The 19,435-nt window shown below is 44.9% G+C and overlaps 1 protein-coding gene and 1 non-coding gene across 4 annotated transcripts in view; one reads left to right on the top strand and one right to left on the bottom strand.

Annotated features, from left to right (window-relative positions):
- Positions 1 to 385: 385 nt before the first annotated feature.
- TRNAL-UAG (transfer RNA leucine (anticodon UAG)) lies at positions 386 to 467 on the top strand. The gene has a single exon. It is a non-coding gene; the product is annotated as a tRNA-Leu (tRNA).
- A 9,591-nt stretch (positions 468 to 10,058) lies between these two features.
- CCDC30 (coiled-coil domain containing 30) overlaps positions 10,059 to 19,435 on the bottom strand; it is a 61,618-nt gene continuing 52,241 nt past the window's right edge. For all 3 annotated transcript variants that reach the window (XM_066606734.1, XM_066606736.1, XM_066606735.1), the window contains 6 exons: positions 17,975 to 18,096; positions 17,595 to 17,736; positions 16,597 to 16,733; positions 14,965 to 15,079; positions 12,688 to 12,749; positions 10,059 to 10,562 (listed from right to left, as the gene is read on the bottom strand). In XM_066606734.1, coding sequence (XP_066462831.1) covers positions 10,349 to 10,562; positions 12,688 to 12,749; positions 14,965 to 15,079; positions 16,597 to 16,733; positions 17,595 to 17,736; positions 17,975 to 18,096 — 792 coding nt within the window. In that variant the 3' untranslated portion in view covers positions 10,059 to 10,348. The remainder of the gene's footprint in view (positions 10,563 to 12,687; positions 12,750 to 14,964; positions 15,080 to 16,596; positions 16,734 to 17,594; positions 17,737 to 17,974; positions 18,097 to 19,435) is intronic.

The raw sequence follows: 19,435 nt of genomic DNA, 5'->3' as shown, positions 1-19,435 counted from the left end.
ATTCACTTCAAAGGGAGTGATGGAAATACCCAAGCGGTGCCGTTCAGGAATCTCAGTAGTCCCATTAAAAGCGAATGGAGTACTGACTGTGCATGCTGGGCCAGGGCTTCATTCATGATGTGACTGTTGGGGAAGAAGCAACCCCCACAGTGACAGGAAATCCTGTGAGAGCCCCGCCGATCAGCAACTTATCCCCTGTGGATAGGGCAAAACTTTTTATTCTGGAAAAACCCCTTTAAAGAGACAGTTCTAAGAAAAGTAGCAATGTACCAACAACTGGTTCTATGGAAATTCTCAAGAGAGATGCCTCAAAGAAAACGACATATGGGTTTGTGCATCAAATTCTACGTGCCCATCATAAGCACTTCATTTTTTTTCATTACAAGGTAGCGTGGCCGAGCGGTCTAAGGCGCTGGATTTAGGCTCCAGTCTCTCTGGAGGCGTGGGTTCGAATCCCACCGCTGCCATTCATTTTTACATTTTAATTTATTTTTAAGGACTTTTTTAGCTTTTTTGCTTTGCAGTCAAAAATATGCCTCAATAATTGGTTTACAGAATCTAAGAAAAATCAGATGATTTAAGATTGAAAACATTTAAGATTGAAAAAATTAAATAAGCATCATCAAAATAATTTGAACAGTAGATGGCGCTGTCTCTCATGAACTGAATTGTTTTTGCTATTGAATCAATTTAGAAACAATGTAAAACTTACATCAGAGTGAAGTGAGACAGTCATAACAGAGCCAGAGGCCAAAGATTTATTACATTGTAGCAGATGCTGTGTTATGTATCATCCCCAACAAGCCTGACTTTTCTCTAGCTTTGTATGCAGCAAAGTGCACATTCATTGTACAGATTTTTAGCTTGGCTGTTTTTATCCAGAAGCTATGTGATTTTTTTTGCCTGTTATACAAGATGTAAAACAAGCCAGTATAGCATGGTACAACTTCTGTGCTTGTGGTTACCTGTATTCTGGTCCCCAAATTGATAGTCACACTGCTGTCACCCAACCTGAGCTCACATTTACAGCAGAATACAAAACGAAGAACTTCCAAGAACAGAGACAAGTACGGGGTTTGCAAAGATAAAGCATTGGTTTCTGATGTAAATCTGTTTTGCCCTAAGGCCCTTTTACACAGGACAATTATTGCACGAATAATCCTTAGATCGTTAGTGGTTTGCATGCTAATTGTTAGATGTAAACTCATGCAGCGACCGAACGATCAGCAATAAATTGTTATATTATCACCAATTAGATCTTTTGTACGGATCTAAAAACCATTGCTTGTCTGCTGCACATCCTTTGGTATAAACAAGCGCTGGAACGATTTTCTGAATAGAAGGCGGTAGTGGAAGACTGCGGAATCACCTTACCCATGTCTTCTACAGCAACAAGAATAAGGCCCCTGTGGACATGCAAACTTTAAGAAATACACTTACAGAGGACGGGAACCTGGAAATGCAACACTTTTATACAACACTACGATGCTGCCTTATTCAGAACAAGGAAAAGAAACTCCAGAGACTTCGACTCAAAGCAGGCCTGTACCCCAACAGGGATCAGGAGCACCCCGAGTCTGGCAGGATGGAACAGGACCCCCAACGGGACACGCACAAAGGTAAATCAGCTGTGTTATCAATCTGTCATCTCACAACCCCAGTAAGGTGGAGCTCAGTGTCCTCTCCAGGGGACTTTCATTCTGTCCCACTAAAACGCTTGACAAAACAGAACTTTGTAGTGATATGGAGGAATATTTCAGAAGACTAAGGCCTCCTTCCCACGAGCGTGACGGGGTCCGCCGCGTAATATTACGCAGTGAAGCCCGTCACGGCGCCCCCCAGAGCCCCTATACTTACCTGCGGGAGATAGCGTGAAATCGCTTCCCCGCCCACCACCGCCGCGTCACCGCCCGTCACCGCCCACCACCGCCGCGTCACCGAGCGTGTCACGTGACGCGGCCGGCCGTGTCACGTGACGCGGCCGTGCGCGTCATATGGCGTCATATGACGCGCGGCGGTGGGCGGGAAAGCGTTTTTTCACGCTATCTCCCGCTGGTGACAGCGGGAGATAGCGTGAATGGACGGCTTCCATTGACTGCAATGGAAGCCGTCAGTGCGTACAGCCCGTCCTCACCCGCAGAAAATAGAGCATGCTGCGGGTGAGGACGGGAGAAATCGCGGTGCGTAATTCCGCGGTGGAATTACGCATCGTGAGCATTGTGCTATTAGGTTCAATAGAACCTAATAGCTGCGGGCAACGCAGCGGATTTTCGCCGCGAATTACGCGGCGGAAATCCGTTCGTGGGAAGGAGGCCTAAGACTGAAAGAATTCTTTCATGATAAAGAGGACACAGGACTTTCAAGCACACAAGCACAGGAGAAACTTGGGGCCAAAAAGAAGTCTGATTGGACGCCCCCTCCTGGCCGGAATCCCACTTTGGACAAATACATAGACTCCTTTAGACATGCGGTGCAATCCACTATACTGGACAAGCATGGAAGTGAAACATTTAATATCAATATGCAGGAAAGAAGGGCCATCCATGCACTTAAAGGAGATGTCTCGAGGAAGCAGTTAATTTTTTTTTTTGCCCAGTCCCCCCCATTAAACACACATTACTAAGCCCCCCTGTAAATGACATTTCTAGCTGGTTCGTACTTACCGTTCCAGCGTTTCAGCAAGTTATAAAAGTTTCCTCAAGATGGCCGCCGGCTCTTTCCCCGTCGCTCGCTGCAGCCCGACGTGCGCGCTCCCGAGACGCCGCCAGCTGTGTCTCCATGGCAACCGGACGCATCGCAGCCGCCGACCAGACGCCCCGCAGCCGCCGACCAGACAGCAGGTAACCGGCGCTAGCCCCCGGCTCCCCAGCGCTAGCTCCCCCGGCGCAGCGACAGCCCCCCCCATCGCAGCGACAGCCCCCCCGGCCTAGCGCTAGCTCCCCCGGCCTAGCGACAGCCCCCCCGGCCTAGCGACAGCCCCCCCGGCCTAGCGACAGCCCCCCCGGCCTAGCGCTAGCTCCCCCGGCCTAGCGACAGCCCCCCCGGCCTAGCGACAGCCCCCCCCGGCCTAGCGACAGCCCCCCCGGCGCAGCGACAGCCCCCCCGGCGCAGCGACAGCCCCCCCCGGCGCAGCGGCAGCCCCCCCGGCGCAGCGGCAGCCCCCCCGGCGCAGCGGCAGCCCCCCCCGACCCATCACTTACCTGGGAGGCTTCTCGGGGCTGCTGGGCTGGGCTGGGCTGGTCTTCTCCGCTGGGCAGCTCCAGTTTCTGCACCTTCCTCTAACAGAGGATGGTGCAGAATGGCCGCTTCAGCGCGCTCCCGAGCAGTGACAGCTCGTCTGCGCATGCGCAGAAGAGCTGTAGCGGGGAGCACACTGAAGCGGCTCGTGCTGAATGGAAAAGACCGGACTGCGCAAGCGCGTCTAAAAAAGCAAGCTGCCAGCGAATTTAGACGGAACCATGGAGACGAGGACGCTAGCAACGGAGCAGGTAAGTGGAATAACTTCTGTATGGCTCATATTTAATGCACAATGTACATTACAAAGTGCATTAATATGGCCATACGGAAGTGTATAACCCCACTTGGTTTCGCGAGACCACCCCTTTAAGCGCAACAAGGAAATCACCATTAAGCCTGCAGATAAGGGTGGTGCTATAGTCCTCATGAATACATCGGACTACAAGAAAGAAGCAGACACACAGCTGACGGACACCAGATACTACACCAAACTGAATCAAGACCCGACTCAGAAATATGTGAGGGAATTGAGAAGGGTCATCAGAAGCCTGTCTGTGGGCTCCACAAAACTTCTGGACTTGATACCGGAGAACCCCAAGGTTGGAATATTTTACATGCTTCCAAAACTACACAAAGCTGGCAACCCAGGAAGGCCTATTATCTCAGGTGTGGGTACCTTCACTGAAGGAATCTCAGGATGGGTGGAAGGCATCCTCAAACCACTGGTGAGTAACACAACCAGCTACCTGCAAGACACCACGGACCTACTGAACAAACTGTCAACCGTAGGTCCCCTCCCCAATGGCGCCATCCTGGCCACTATGGATGTGGAATCCTTGTGTTCCAACATTCCACACGAGGATGGACTGACTACCTACCAGGCGCACCTTGAGGCCAATGGGGTCGCCTCTGATGCAGTGCTACAACTCACAAGATTCATTCTCACACACAATTATTTCTCCTTTGGCAAAGAGATATTCCTGCAACTCACGGGGACTGCCATTGACAGTAAAATGGCACCGCAACATGCCAAACTGGAGAGTGACTTTCTGGCCTCCTGCCCCAGCAAACCATTGGCCTACTTCCGCTACATTGATGGCATCATGATCATCTGGACCCACACCAAACAAGAATTAATAAAATTCCATGAAAGATTCAATGCATTCCACCCCACCATAAACCTGACATTAAGCTACTTGCATACAGAAATCAACTTTTTGGACACCACCATAAAGATTTTAAACAACTCAACACAGACATCCCTGTACCGGAAACTGATTGATCAGCCTACATACCTCAGATGGGACAATTTCCACCCTAAACACATCAAAAAGTCCATTGTCTACAGCCAGGCCATTAGGTATAACCAGATCTGTTCCAACCCAACAGACAGAGAGGTACCATCTTAAAAGGACATTTATAAATCAGGGCTACCATCCCACCTCAATTGATGACCAAATCACCAGAGCCACCAGGATACCCAGGAATCAACTACTCCAATACAAGGAGAAGGAAAGAAACAACTGTGTACCTCTAGTCGTGACCAACAAATCGCAACTAGAGATACTAAGGAAAACCGCAAAGAAACTTCACCATACCCTGCACAAAGATGACCGTCTGAACACCATATTCCCGGACCCTCCGCTTCTGTGTTACAGGCAACCTCCTAACTTGAGGAACTGTATAATCAGGAGTGCATTACCCTCTGACACACAAAAAGGAACATACCCCTGTAATGTAAGGAGCTGTAAGACCTGCTCACATATACTGACTGTGGACAGGATACGGATCCCCAACACACAGCAGGACTATAAGTTCCCGGGGACATTTACATGTTCCACATCCAATGTTGTGTACCTGATCATGTGCAGTAAATGTCCTGTTGGGGGTCTTTATGTTGGAGAAACAGGACAGAAACTCAAAGCCAGGATGAGATCTCATCGCCACACGATTAAACACAGAAAAAGAGAATTGCCTGTGGCCAAGCACTTCTCTAATCATGGGCATAACATAGGGTATATGAGAGTTCTGATATTGAAGAGTGGTTTCAAGTCACAAAACCACAGAAGAATTTGGGAATATAAATTGATATAAACCTTTGACACGCTCTTACTGGGTTAAATTGTTCCCCAGGATTTATGCGTGAATGGGAAGTGTGAGATATTTATTGCACAGATAAGACCCCGATCAACAGTAATTCAGGGACCATAAACTTTCACTCCCTATCAGTGTTTAGTTAAAAATGTCAGTGTACCTCTTGTAGCATTTCTAGCCTGCCGACCTTTCCCCCCCCCAACAATTATTTAGGGACCATAAAACTTTCACTCCGCTATCAGTGCCTAGACAAAAAAAGTTTGTTTGCTGTTGCAGAATTCCTTTTAAGTGTGAACCAATCACATCCATATCTGTGCCTTGTCATAAGTATGTATGTTATAAGTGTGTATAAATATCCATGCCTCTTCAGATCCAATCCATTAAGCCTGCGTTGGTTCACAAGCTCGCTATTACATCATGTATTTTTGTTAGCCATTAAAAGGTCTCATATCTACAAGATTACGTGGTTTCTCTTGCTGGGAACAATCACATTTTGGAAGGTATGGGTGCACTTTAGTCCTCCTACAGGACTACAACCAGCGATGCTTTGATCGCTCCTGAAAAAACTCCCGTTTTTTGACAGGCAGTCTATTACAGGTTTTGCATTGGGGTCTAGGAACTTCAAGTTACACCTCTGAATTGGGTAATGCAATTTTCTTTGGTTATTGAAACTTGTTACCATTATGAGATCCGCAGGTTTCAGCTTCCCACTATCCCCCCATAATAATACCCTCATTGTGATTTACTGCTTCATCTATTTGCCTCAGTAATATAATATTTAGTGGCTTCTGTTATATTTGGTGGTCTTTAGAAATCCCCTATAAAAGGATTTTATTTTTTCCTCCATGTATTTCCTCACCTAGAGAGACTCCACATGTTCATCTCCCTTCCATATATCTTCCCATTTTGTGGGCTTTAAGCAGGATTTTACTTAGAGACTTACTTTTTTTTTACGATTCCTTCTGAACAGACGGTAACCCTGTAAGTTCACTGCCCAATCACAGCTTTCACCCAACCAGGTTTCCGTTACTCCTGCTGTGTTGTAGTTTTCCTCAGATATTATTACTTCTAGTTCGTCAACCTTATTGGTCAGACTTCTAGAATTAGTTACCATACAGTTTAGAAGGTTTTGGTCCTTTTTTATGTTACGTGTATCCCTATTAACTATCCTGTCATTTCTAACTGTACTTACGCCTCCCCCCACTGCACACCCATTTCCATTACTTAGTCGCAGGGCACTGTCTACACTGTCTTCCCCCCCGTATCTCTCTGGTCACCCTCTTCCCCCCAGTCCCTCGTTTAAACAATCCTTCAACCTTCTACCCATCTTCCCCCCAGCACAGCTGCTCCTCCCCATTAAAATGCAGCTCATCCCTACGGTAGCACCTATAGCCAACAGCAAAGTCACCCCAGTTCTCCAGTAACCCAAACCCCTCCTTCCTTCACCAACTCTGGAGCCACTTCTTTACCTCCATTAACTGCCTTTCTTTTGGCTCGTGATACAGGGGATATTAAAAAAAAACAAAAAACAACACCTTGGAGGTCCTTGCCCAAAACTTACATCCTAGTTGCCTGAAAAACGGATTTAAGGACCTTCCACCTACCTCTAACTTTGTCATTGGTGCTAATGTGTACCTGATCTGCGATGTGTTGAACTCGAACGCCATGAAGACAGCACACCGTTCGACAATCCTGGTCTTTGTGGCAGATTGCCTGGTCTGTCCCCCCTAATATTTGAGTCTCCCACTACCAGGAACTGCCTAGCCTTCCCCGCACTCCTTTTTGCCTTAATACTGGAGCAGACATCCCTCATCTGCCAACTTTGCAAACTTGTTGGGGTTTCAGTTCAGGACTAATCTCCCTGGATCATTTACCTCTACCCCTGTCAGGACTAAGGGAAAACAGATTAACATTAGAAATCAACCCTCCCCCCATGTCCTACCAGCAGCGCAATAACAGGGATTGAACAATAAGTAGCACCAAAATGAGAGCCCTCTTTGAGAGGTTTTCCCCATCTGAGTTTGACTGGTTTGAAATGACAGTTTGCAACCTGCTGTGCAACCCCTCTGGGTTGCAATTCCATAGGCTAAGGGTCTCTCTTTGTAGGGGCATAAGTAGAATAAAGTCCAAAGAACAGCCTCAGCAGCTCCTGAGAGGTTGTACTAAGATTGACTTTTATCACCTTTCCACAGGATAAGTGACAATTTTATCGCCTATGCATAGCTGTTAAAATTCAATTTTATTGCAACCGATCCCTGCTCTTATTCCCTTACATGCCAAGATCAATGTTGATTGCTGCATGTAAAGGGTTCACAGAGGGAGGGTGCTCCCTCTGACGTCATTGGGTCGCCAAAATGTAATCGCGGAGGGCCAATGAGTTGCCATAGCAACTGGAAGACAGAAAATAGTGTCCGGGTCTGCAATGGTCTGTGAACGCTATGAGAAACGATTATGCATTGCAGTACAGAAGTACTGCAATGTACTATCAGTGCGATCATAACATTACAGCTTCAAGTCCCTTGCAGCGACACAGAAAAACCTAAAACTAAAAATATTAAAAGAAATCGTAAAAGAATGGTTAAAGGAAAAAACTGTTTTTTGTTTTTACACACTTTCCCCTCTGTTTAAATTTTTTTTTTTTTTAAGTCAAAAAACCCATGTTTGCTATTGCCTAGAGATGAGCGAGCGTACTCGGAAAAGCACTACTCGCTCGAGTAATTTGCTTTATCCGAGTATCGCTGTGCTCGTCCCTGAAGATTCGGGTGCCGGCACGGAGCGGGGAGCTGCAGGGGAGAGTGGGGAGGAACGGAGGTAAGATCTCTCTCTCCCTCTATCCCCTGCTCCCCGCTGCGACTCACCTGCCAGCTGCAGCGGCACCCGAATCTTCAGGGACGAGCACAGCGATACTCGGATAAAGCAAATTACTCGAGCGAGTAGTGCTTTTCCGAGTACGCTCGCTCATCTCTAGTATTGCCGCATTCATAATGACCTGTACAATAAATTGAAAACCCTTTTTATCCTACACGGCAAACGTCATTTCAAAATTTTAAAAAAACAGAGCTAAAATGTTTTATTTTTTTCATTTCGGCTTGCAAAACACAACACATGTACCTGAAAATGATACCAATAACAGCTACAGTTCATCAAGCAAAAAACAAGCCCTCACAGAGCTCTGTTGCCAAAAAATTAAAAAGGTTATGGAACTTTGAATGCAGAGAAGAAAAAAATATATATACCGTATATATATTTAAAAAAAAAAAAAAAAAAATAGAAGGTTTTTATTCTGCAAAAGTGGAAAAACTTTAAAAAATATATCTTTAAATTTAAAACTTAAATTAAAATATAATTTTGGAACTGGCATAGACGTATCAAGCTGCAGAAAATGTTTGTGTCATTTATGCTGCATGATTAATGTTGTAAAAAAAATAAGGTTAGAATTGATGTGTTTTTTTTTCTCCCTGCCATCCCAAAAAATTAAAGGGGATGTCCCGCGCCGAAACGGGTTTTTTTTTTTTTCAATAGCCCCCCAGTTCGGCGCGAGACAAACCCGATGCAGGGATAAAAAAAAACAAAACGGGTAGTACTTACCTGAATCCCCGCGCTCCGGTGACTTCTTACTTACCTTGTGAAGATGGCCGCCGGGATCTTCACCCTCGGTGGACCGCAGGTCTTCTGTGCGGTCCATTGCCGATTCCAGCCTCCTGATTGGCTGGAATCGGCACACGTGACGGGGCGGAGCTACGAGGAGCCGCTCTCTGGCACGAGCGGCCCCATTCAGAAGACAGAAGACAGGACTGCGCAAGCGCGTCTAATCGGGCGATTAGACGCTGAAGATTAGACGGCACCATGGAGACGAGGACGCTAGCAACGGAACAGGTAAGTGAATAACTTCTGTATGGCTCATAATTAATGCACAATGTACATTACAAAGTGCATTAATATGGCCATACAGAAGTGTATACCCCCACTTGCTTTCGCGGGACAACCCCTTTAAGTTATACAATACATCGTATGTACTCAAAAAATGTTACTAATAAAAAGTAAATCTTGTCACCCAAAAAAACAAACAAACAAGCAATCCCTCATATGTCCAGGTCGACGGAAGAATAAAAAAAAAAAAGATTATGGGTTTTGAAAAGTTGAAAAGTGGATATCCCCAAAATTTCATTGTGCCCTTATGGCCAAAATAGGCGGCATCACTAAGGGGTTAAGACCCTCTGTTGCCAGGATTTTTTCTTGCCAAGCAGGAAGAATAGAGAATCGTCTCCTTGGAATTTATGACGAAGCCTGAAGGCATCTTTATTCTTGATGAATGATGACAGGCTTTTCCCAATGCATTAAACAACCCAAGCATTGAAGTAACTGAATAATAGTTTGAAGACGGAGCATCTTCTGAAGAGGCTTTTATTAGCCAATCGTCCCAGTATAGAATATCCCATTTTTAAAAGGGGATTACTGTAATTTACAAAATGGTACAAAATAAACTCATTGCTTAGATCCCCCCCTCCCCCCTCCCTACCCAGTCCCGAAAGCTCATGCAGCGGTCAATAGCATTCACCATTCACAAGACCTCTACAGCCAATCACTGGCCTCAGTGGTCCATGTGTGCATAAATGGCATGATATTGACATTTTGACACATTCAGTAATAGAAGACTGGGCAAAAAGCCGAGCACATTCCATATTTTCGGTATTCATTCAGCCGCAAAGAAGAAACCAAAGATCATCTAGGGAGTTTAAAAAAGGTTTTAATAAACTAGTATAAAAATACAAACATCTGCAGCCTCATAAGGTCGCTGCTGTTATTGGTGTCTGTGCAACGTCATTGTGCAAGTAGCAGCATGAGGATTAATACGCTTAAAGGGAAGGCACCTAACTCCATCACAGTTACTTCCCAAAGGTGCAAACTGCTAACTGTCATCACTATGGTGAGTGGATCAGCACTCTCATTAATGATACTCATTGGTAAGTAACATTGTTCATGAATCACTAAGACCCAACCCGATAGTCGCCTCTGTTCACGTATTGTCAATGCACGGCTCTGGAGACACAGGCTTATCGATGGACGTGAGGGGGACTGCAGCAGGGGAAGCAACATTGAGATATCCAACTTCCAATGTGTCCGAGTTTAATAAAGACAGGTTAACAGGGATTTCTGGGGATTGTTCACGCTTTGCAGTGGCAATTACTTTTGACATCACAGGTGAACTTGCTGGTTCATTTTCCGAGGAGCTGAAAAGAAAAGTTTTTAATCATCAGACAACTCTAATGGCAGAGTGATGTGGGGTCATATGGATGGATAGATTAGCTGCTATACAGCGGTTTGGGAATGATCATTGTATGGTGAAAATATTGTAACAATAACTCTATGGAAAACTGGTGATTGCTTCCAAAGCCTCCTAAAAGCCATCAAAAAAGCAATACAAAATACAGATTAAAGAAAATGAAGCAGATAATTACGGTGTTTTTACACATGAACATCTGTTGCCCCACAGCTCGTCCTAGCAATAATCGTTCCTGTGACACAGGAACAAGCATCGCTGACTAATGGAGGCACGGTAGTGAATCAAGGCGGAACGGGGCTGAGGATCGTTCCCGTCCTCCCGCCTCCATTCACAGTTAGCAGGCAGTCGTTCATAAGTGAACAGCCACCTGTTTGCACAGGCCGATCTGTCGTTCAGTTTTCTGCATGCAGAAACTGGATGACGAATGAGAAGTGGAAGACTTCTGGGTCGTCGTTCAGTCGGGCATGCATTTACACTGCCCGATGATTGTTCAGAGTTTTGCTGGATAACGGAAATCTGAACGATAATCGTACCGTATAAAGGCACCTTAATACAGATAGAGCAGGTCCTTACACGATAGTCAGAAAGAGCTGTAAATCACTTTATATGTGAGTACAGGAGCTTCTTCAGGGTTTACAGATCACACTGTGTGCCGCCATCACCTGGCGTCCAACAGAGTCGCTCATCCTGGTTCAGGTAAAAAGCGGTACATTACATGTAGTACCATACTGCACTGTAGAGAGGCAGCCAATCAGTGACGTGTTTTACCAGTGAATGCCCATGTTGATTGGCTGGATTTTCAAGAAAAGTGCATGCGCCGCAGATCCGGACTATCTGTGACATTGGTCTTTCTCAGAACATTGTGACATGAAACCAGATTCAACGTACAATGTGTGCTGAGCATATTGTATCCTGAGGCCATTGTAACTTGAAGGACCATCGTAAATGCTCTCTGGTCTAGTCCAGCATATTACAATACCACTGAGCGATTTTCCTGGGGCTGCTGTCGGGCACTTCTGCACCTGAAAGTTGTCCTATGTCAAAGGGCCCTTACACTACACTGATCTCAACAATGCAGGGTTAGGCTCTGCCCCTCCTCTTCAGGGGTACATATGAGTTCTCCCGTCCATAAGTAGTAATGCAATGGGTAGAATAGGATGCAAATTTGTGTCAAGAATGGAAAGTCACTGTGTAGCAAAATCTACGATAGAAAACTCCTCTACATCCGATGTTAACGCAAACGATGTCCGACACTCATCCCTGCACATACTTGCTTCCATGCTGCTGCACAGGAGCGAGTATCGTTGGCTCACAGCGGGGTGGATGCAGGAGATTTCTCTCCTCGCTCTCCCCCATTTATGCTGCATAAGCGATGGATGATGAGCTAAACGATGAGCGATCAGTGAAAATAGCAGCTGTTCAGTATTGAACAGCCGCTACGATGAGTGAATGGAGAGGGGCAGGGTAGAGCGAGGAGATAAATCTCCTCCTGCCGTCACGACCCCCTGCTGGCCACGCTGTCAGAAAGCCAGCTATACTTGTTCCTGTGCAGCAGCGCGAGAGCGAGTATGTGCAGGGACGAGTGTCGGGCATTGTTTGCCTGACATTTGTCCCCTGTGTAAATGGGCTTTTACCCTTAGATTGTGAATAGAGATGAGCGAACGTACTCGTTACGAGTACTTACGCACCCGAGCACCGCCATTTTTGAGTACAGCGGTACTCGCGCGTAAAGATTCGGGGGGCGCCGTGGCGGCACGGGGGGTAGCAGTGGGGAGTGGGGGGGAGAGGGAGAGAGAGAGGGCTCCCCCCTGTTCCCCGCTGCTACCCCCCGCACCGCCGCGCCTCTCCCCGCCCCCCGAATCTTTACGCCCGAGTACTGAAGTACTCGAAAATGGCGGTACTCGGGTGTGTAAGTACTCATTACGAGTACGTTCGCTCATCTCTAATTGTGAATGATGCGTCAGACTGTACTTTTTTTTTTCTAAATAAAAACCCTAACTGGGCTCTAGAGAGATGGATGGATGGATAGATAGATAGATATGAGATAGATAGATAGATGTGTTATTTCTTACCTATGATGTAATATTGCATCTGTTCTTAGCAGAAACTCAGGTGACAATACCTTTGTAATATCCTAAGATATAAGAAAGTAAAAAGTTTAAAGGGAAAGTTATATATCATGATGCTCAGAGAGGCTTGGTAGCAAATAGAGAAAAAAAGATTTGAAAATGGCACGCCTTCCTTCACTTCCAGTATATAGTATAAAGAAACATGGAAAATTGACAGCAGACAAATCCCACATGGTCCATCTAGTCTATCCTTACATTACTGTTTATTTTTCTCTTAGGATAGATCTACACTTATCCAGGCAGCTTGAGTTTATTTATTGTTGATTTTCCAACGAAGATTGCTGAAAATTTGTTCCAAACATCTACTACTCTTTCAGTAATAAAATATGTCCATGTTGTTTCTGATTTTTCCTCCAACTAATCTCAGATTGTGCCTCTAGTATTTAGCTTCCTAATAAATGAACTTGCCACTTGAACCTTATACATATTAAAAAAGGCTTTGATCGTTCATGATCTCCTCCTTCTCTCCTATTTCCTATATAAAGGTTTCCATAATGTCCCTTCTCTCCTCCTGTAACATATATAATGGTTTCCATCATGTCCCCTTCTCCCTTCTCTCCTACTGTAACCTATATAAAGGTTTCCATCATGTCCCCCTCTCCCTTCTCTCCTTCTGTAACATATCTAAAGGCTTCCATCATGTCCTTCTCTCCTCCTGTAACATATCTAAAGGCTTCCATCATATCCCCCCTCTCTCTTCTCTTCTCCTGTAACATATATAAAGGTTCCCATCATGTCCCCCTCACTTCTTGCCTTCTGTCACATACATAAAGGTTTCCATTATGTCTCTTTCTTCCTTCTTTCCTTCTGTAACATATAAAGGTTTCCATCATATCCCCCTTTCCTTTTTCTCCTCTACAAAGTAAATTCTTTACATCTTTCCTGATAAGTTTTGTTCTTGAGACATTCCACCATTTTTGTAGCCCGTCTTTGGACTTGTTCTATTCTATCAATGTCTTTCTGTAGATGGGGTCTCCAGAACTGAACACGGTATTCCTGATGTGGTCTCACCAGAACTCTGTACACTGAGATCACAATCTCCCTCTTTCTATTTGGTAGAATAGATTTCTATTATCTGGTTATTCCTCTCTCTATGCAGCCGAGCATCCTACTTGCTTTCTTCGCTGCCTGACTGCACTGTGGACTCATTTTAAGGCTGTTCGAAACTAGAACCCCTAAATCCTTCTCTTCTGAAGTCCTGGATAATACTGAGCAGCTAATATGATACTCAGTTTGAGGATTGCTTTCCCCAAAGTGCATTATTTTACATTTGGAAACAAACTGCCGTTTCAGATGTTTTGACCATTTATTCAATAAGACGAAATCCTTCTCCATGTTGAAGACTCCACCAGGAGTATCAACCCTACTGCACGCTTTTGTGTCATCAGTGAGCAGACAGACCTTACCTATCATACCTTCTCCCATGTCACTTACCGACATATTAACAAGAAGAGGGCCCAGGACAGACGCTTGTCACCACTTGTAACCCATTGATGTTCAGAACACACTGTTACCAACAACACTGATATCTATCTTTTCCAACTGCGAATCCACTGCACTGGCAAATGCTTATGTCCAATTTTTTAATAACTTATCTCCAAGTTCTTTATGTGGAACCGTAGTAAAGGCGTTACCGAAATGAGAGGACTACAGAAAGTACTGATTATGGCTTCCCTTACACACACTACATGACAATGGATGTCTATACTAGCTTCACTCTGCAGAGAGGCATTCTAACATGTCCAAATATAATGCTATAACCTAAGAATCCATATGTGTAAATCCAAACATCTGCCATAAATCCAAATATCTCATGTCTCTCCACATCACACATACCCAGACGTCTAATAGGCTGAAATATAAGGGGCTACCTGCTGACGTTATTACATTATAGAGCCATTTAAGATGTCATTTTGGCACGAAGGAAACACCGTGCTCTCCAATAACATAGTATGTAAGGTCGAAAAAAGACATATGTCCATCCAGTTCAGCCCATTACCCCCCAATGATGTGATCTGTGCCCAACAATAGTGATGGCTCTGCAGGGTGTAACCTTCATGACCCAGACAAGCGAATAATCAAAGGGCACAAGACAGCAAAACAGGTCTCTAGCATGCGGCCCCCACTAAAGAAGGAGGTGGGCTATTGGGGTTCACTACACGTTTGAGCATAGTTATGATTTAGACGTTAATGAGCTATTTCTGTGGTTTTAATACTTACAGTGAGATTGAGAGCTTGCAGTTTCTTTAACACTCTTTCCAGTGATGCCACTTGGTTATAAAGCTGCAGCAGACTCTCCTGGAGTTGGCGGTTTTCTCCATCTAGAATATCTGCCCTGTAATAAAGAAATATCCTTCATCTATGAATATTCATTACAGCAAGTAACTGAATTCCCTGTGATCCCCGAAGACCACCAGATGGAAGGGTGCATTCACACTGCCCTTGCTGCGTATGTATGATGTATGTGCTGTATGTATGTACACGCTAAAACGTATCCACAGGTCACCGTTCACCCCGAGGGGCGAAGGAAGCCAACGGACTATTGAATTGGTCTAAATCCGACCGGTATATGTCGGTATACCAATTTCTTTTGTTATACAGAATATACTTTATTATATAGAGGCATCTAGTAAATAGACAGGTATTGTGCAGCGGTCCTTTTCTTTAACGCCTCAAGGACACGGACTCTACCCTTTTAAAAAATCCTAAGTTTTATTTATCCATCTCAGGGGGCTTGTTTTTTGCGGGCCGAGTTGTATTTTTCAATGGTACTATATAATGTACTAAAAAACGTTTAAAAAAAAGTGAAGTGAAATGAAAAAAAAAAAAAAAAAATGAAAATCCCAAGATTTTTGAGAGGAGTACACACTGCAACAACAATGACATGATAACTTTATCTTCTGGGTCATTACAGTTACTACAGTACCAAATTAATATAGTTTATTTTTTGCTGTACTACTTTCAATTTTTCCCCAACTTTTAAAAATTATTTTCTGCCGCCATCTTCTAGATCTGGTTGTGGGAGGGCTTGTTTTTTGCAGGACGTCCTGTAGTTTCTATTAGCACCATTTTGGAGTACAAAAGACTTTTCGATCACTTCTTATTACATTTTTTTCCTGGAGACGGGCTGCACAAAAAAGTGCAATTCTGGCGTTTATGTTTTTTTTCTGACGACATTCACCGTGCGGGGTAAATAACGCGCTCTCCAGAGATGGAAAATCCAATGCTGATGTGAGCGAGCCCTTACTTCATGATGCGACGCCCATGTGGAGCTGGAATCTCTCATTTCTGCTGCGCAGTATGTTGGTAAGGTATATACATCTCATAGAGGCAGAAACCTTACTGAGGATTGTCAGTCACAAAGGCTGAATGTTCGTAACAATACTGACAACGGACAGTAACATCGCAGGCAACTAACATTGCCGCAAAGTGTCCGTAACATCACCGACAAGTAGTAATACCTTTTTTTACTGATTTTTTTTTTTTCATTAGGAGTAATTTGTACAAAAAGTATAAAAAAAAGAGATTTTTTAAAATTTATAGTTCTCCATTTTTAAAATGAGTACATCTACATAAAATACAGGAATGGGATTGACTGTAGGAGCTTCCTGTAATGTATGAGCGCTGCACATACAATGCTGGCTTGTTCTATGTGCCGTTTGCCTCCTCCATGACTGTGTAAGCACAGAGTAGCATGAGCACAAAGATTTCCCAGCATGTGGAAATATCTCTAGCTCCTCCATACGGAAGGTAACGATTGTCCCTCAATGCCCCGGTCATGCAGAGGGGCAGGCGCCTCACCGGCCATCAGTGCTGGTGGCACATCTGTCCTTGCATCACATTGATCTGTACCTGTTCTGCACTGACAGCATTTTCCATTTGTGATTTCTGTCCGAAGCTTCATACTCTGTGATCTTCTGCAGCAAATGCCTCTTCTCCTCATGCAGATGCTCGCTGTCCGCTGTGATCCTACTGATCCACTGCTGCTCCTAATGGAAGAAAAGGACAACAATTTAACAGATAAGCATCAGAGCAGCATTGGTGCACCCTCCAAAAATGTGTGCTGTACGGTAGTTAAGATGCCCCCAGGCTGTCCAAGTTACATAAGACAGTCATCCGAAACAAAACCAATACTACTTTACTGTGCAGCCCTCATCATGCCTAGGGTGGATTCACATGGGACGACTGGGGGGTGCATAAAGGCCACCAGTTATCCAAAGACTTATCACCCCCTGCATTCACACGGTGAATGGAGGCAGAACCGATCTCTTCCGGCCGCCCGTCTCCATTCACTGTGAATAGGCAGTAGTTCAAAGATGACTAACTGCCTGTTTACACTGAGCGAGATGTCGCTAACTAGTCGCAGTGAGCTGAGAGGTAGGGACTACCCACTAACGATTCATTTCTTGTTCAGTAATTGTTGGGTTCCGTGTTTTCAATGGACAACTATTGCAGAAAATCGCTGGTTTGAGTGACTTTTGGCTGATAGTTGTCCTGTGTACAGGCACCCTTATGGTACTTATGACTGGTGGGTGCGCAAGTGATGATCGCTGACTGAATGAAGTCGGGCACTCCGTAGTGTAAACAGGCAGATGTTCATAGGTGACTAACTGCCTGTTACATGGGCAGACAGTCGCTTGATTTTTAGGGTGTTAGCGACTAACACGTGAGTGATTCTTGCTCACTTGCCTGGTTGGGTCCTGTGTTTACATGGGATGACAGTCACCCATAAATCACTCCTCTGACCGACTATCACTAAGGTGACTATTGGCCTGTGTAAAGGAACCCTTAGAGTGCACTATGTATAATACACCGTAACACATTCAGGATGACGGCAGCCTCCTTTTTACCTTTTCTGCCTGGCTCCGGCTGAAGGCAAGCTCCATCTCCAGCTGCTTAATGCGCAGGTCTCGGTGGTTTACTTCACTTAGGTGAACCTCCTTGGCTTGGCTGAGTTTGGCCTTATAGCGGAGCTGTCTTTCATTATATTTCCTGGTTGAACAGAAAAAGAAAATATCCCAAAAACACAAAAATAGCTTTCATGTGAATACAAGCTCCCAATCACATAGCCCTCCTTCTAGTAACTCTATGAATGCGGTATGGCTTCGGAGTTTCTACACTTGTTTGATAGAGTGCTGTTACTTTGTAAGGCTTTACCCGACACAAGCGGCTCGTTTCTTGGTCTCCGGCGGGCATCAGCCTGGCTTGGCGGCTCTTCACCTGATCTTACCTGATATACTCATCCAGATGTTTGGAGAGTTTATCGTATTCCTTGTGTAACTGCTCCTTCTGCTCTTGGACTTGTGACAGCTCCTCCAGAAGCCTCTGATTAGTGTTCTCCAAGTGTGTGCGCTACAAGGAAATCACAGCAGGAGACACAAATAGTCAGAAGTTTTGCTTCCAATGTTTTTCCAGGACGTGTTAATAACAGATGCCATATACAGTCCTGAGATAGAAAGTACTTTTTTTACATGTCCCCCCAATGCATGAATCTCTGACTGTGTGGTGTCTATATAATGGAGCCTATGAGACTGACCTGAGGCTATTCTCAGACAGTTACATTTCCCTTAACTCCTTAATCACCAGAATAAAAAGGACCGGACACTTTTTAGTGATTTTATGGCACTAATTTTTTTTTATTTCACAATTTCCAGTAGAAGCGGGGCATCCATAGGAGCCTCAGCTATCGGGAAAAACGTCCTCCTAAAGAACAATAGTTACTGGCAAAGCTGAACCCAATCTGCTAAACCCCATTAACTCATGCCATGGCTTGCCAGCGATCATGTAATCACCAGATTCAATAGAGGGAATGACACTGCCTTTTTCTTATATTCACTACATAGCGCTCATTGAGTGCTTTGTAGGCTGGGCAAGAGACAAGCAGTTATAGACCACTTCTGTTTCTCCTTGGGGTCCCCAGGGTTTCATTTCCATATTTGAGCCATTTTCATGCTTGAAATGAGGAGTTGAAACCTTGCTTTATTTAGGCCCAATGTCCACAGATGGATGTTAGCTGCAGAATCCGGAGCAGGCGTTCAGCTCTGGATTCCGCAGCAATAAGCCTCCACAGCATGTTATGGTAAAAAGCTCCTTCATGTCCACGAGCGGAAACCAATTGCAGCTTCCACTTGCAGATAATAAATCGCAGCATGCTCCAATTTGCTGCGGTTCCCACGCGGCCGGCTTCCATTGAAGTCAATAGAAGCTGTCTGATCTGCAGCCTGTTTGCAATTGACATTGCGGACGGGCTGTGGATTCGGTGGGAAAGCAGGAGTTTGAAAAAAAAACCAAACCTCTACTGCGAATGTGTGCTTGGGTGCTGGTCGGCACTTTTGCACACATACGCAGGTCAGAATAACGAAGACCCAGATGGGTAAGCAGGGTCCTCGGCTGCGGGCCGCATGTGGACATGAGCCCTTAGAGCCATAGGTGAATAAACCTTACACATATTACTGAAGACATAGGAGTGTTGATTCTTTTTTACTTTACCTTCCCTGAGATGAGTGGTACAAGAGGTATCTGACAAATGTTCACCTCCCTTGAGATCAGCACTGCCTGACGTAAATGACAAACACTTTTCTCCTATTCTATTGTTGTATCAGTCTTTTATCTTTTTCGTGTTGATCACGTATAGAGACAATGGAGTATATGACTATTCCACACAGTGCTGATTAGTAAAAGGTGCATTTAC

Source organism: Eleutherodactylus coqui, chromosome 6 (assembly GCF_035609145.1).
Source record: "Eleutherodactylus coqui strain aEleCoq1 chromosome 6, aEleCoq1.hap1, whole genome shotgun sequence".
In the NCBI taxonomy this organism is placed as follows: domain Eukaryota; kingdom Metazoa; phylum Chordata; class Amphibia; order Anura; family Eleutherodactylidae; genus Eleutherodactylus; species Eleutherodactylus coqui.
Note: the sequence above shows the minus strand (reverse complement) of the source record. Positions and strands in the feature narration are given on the sequence as shown.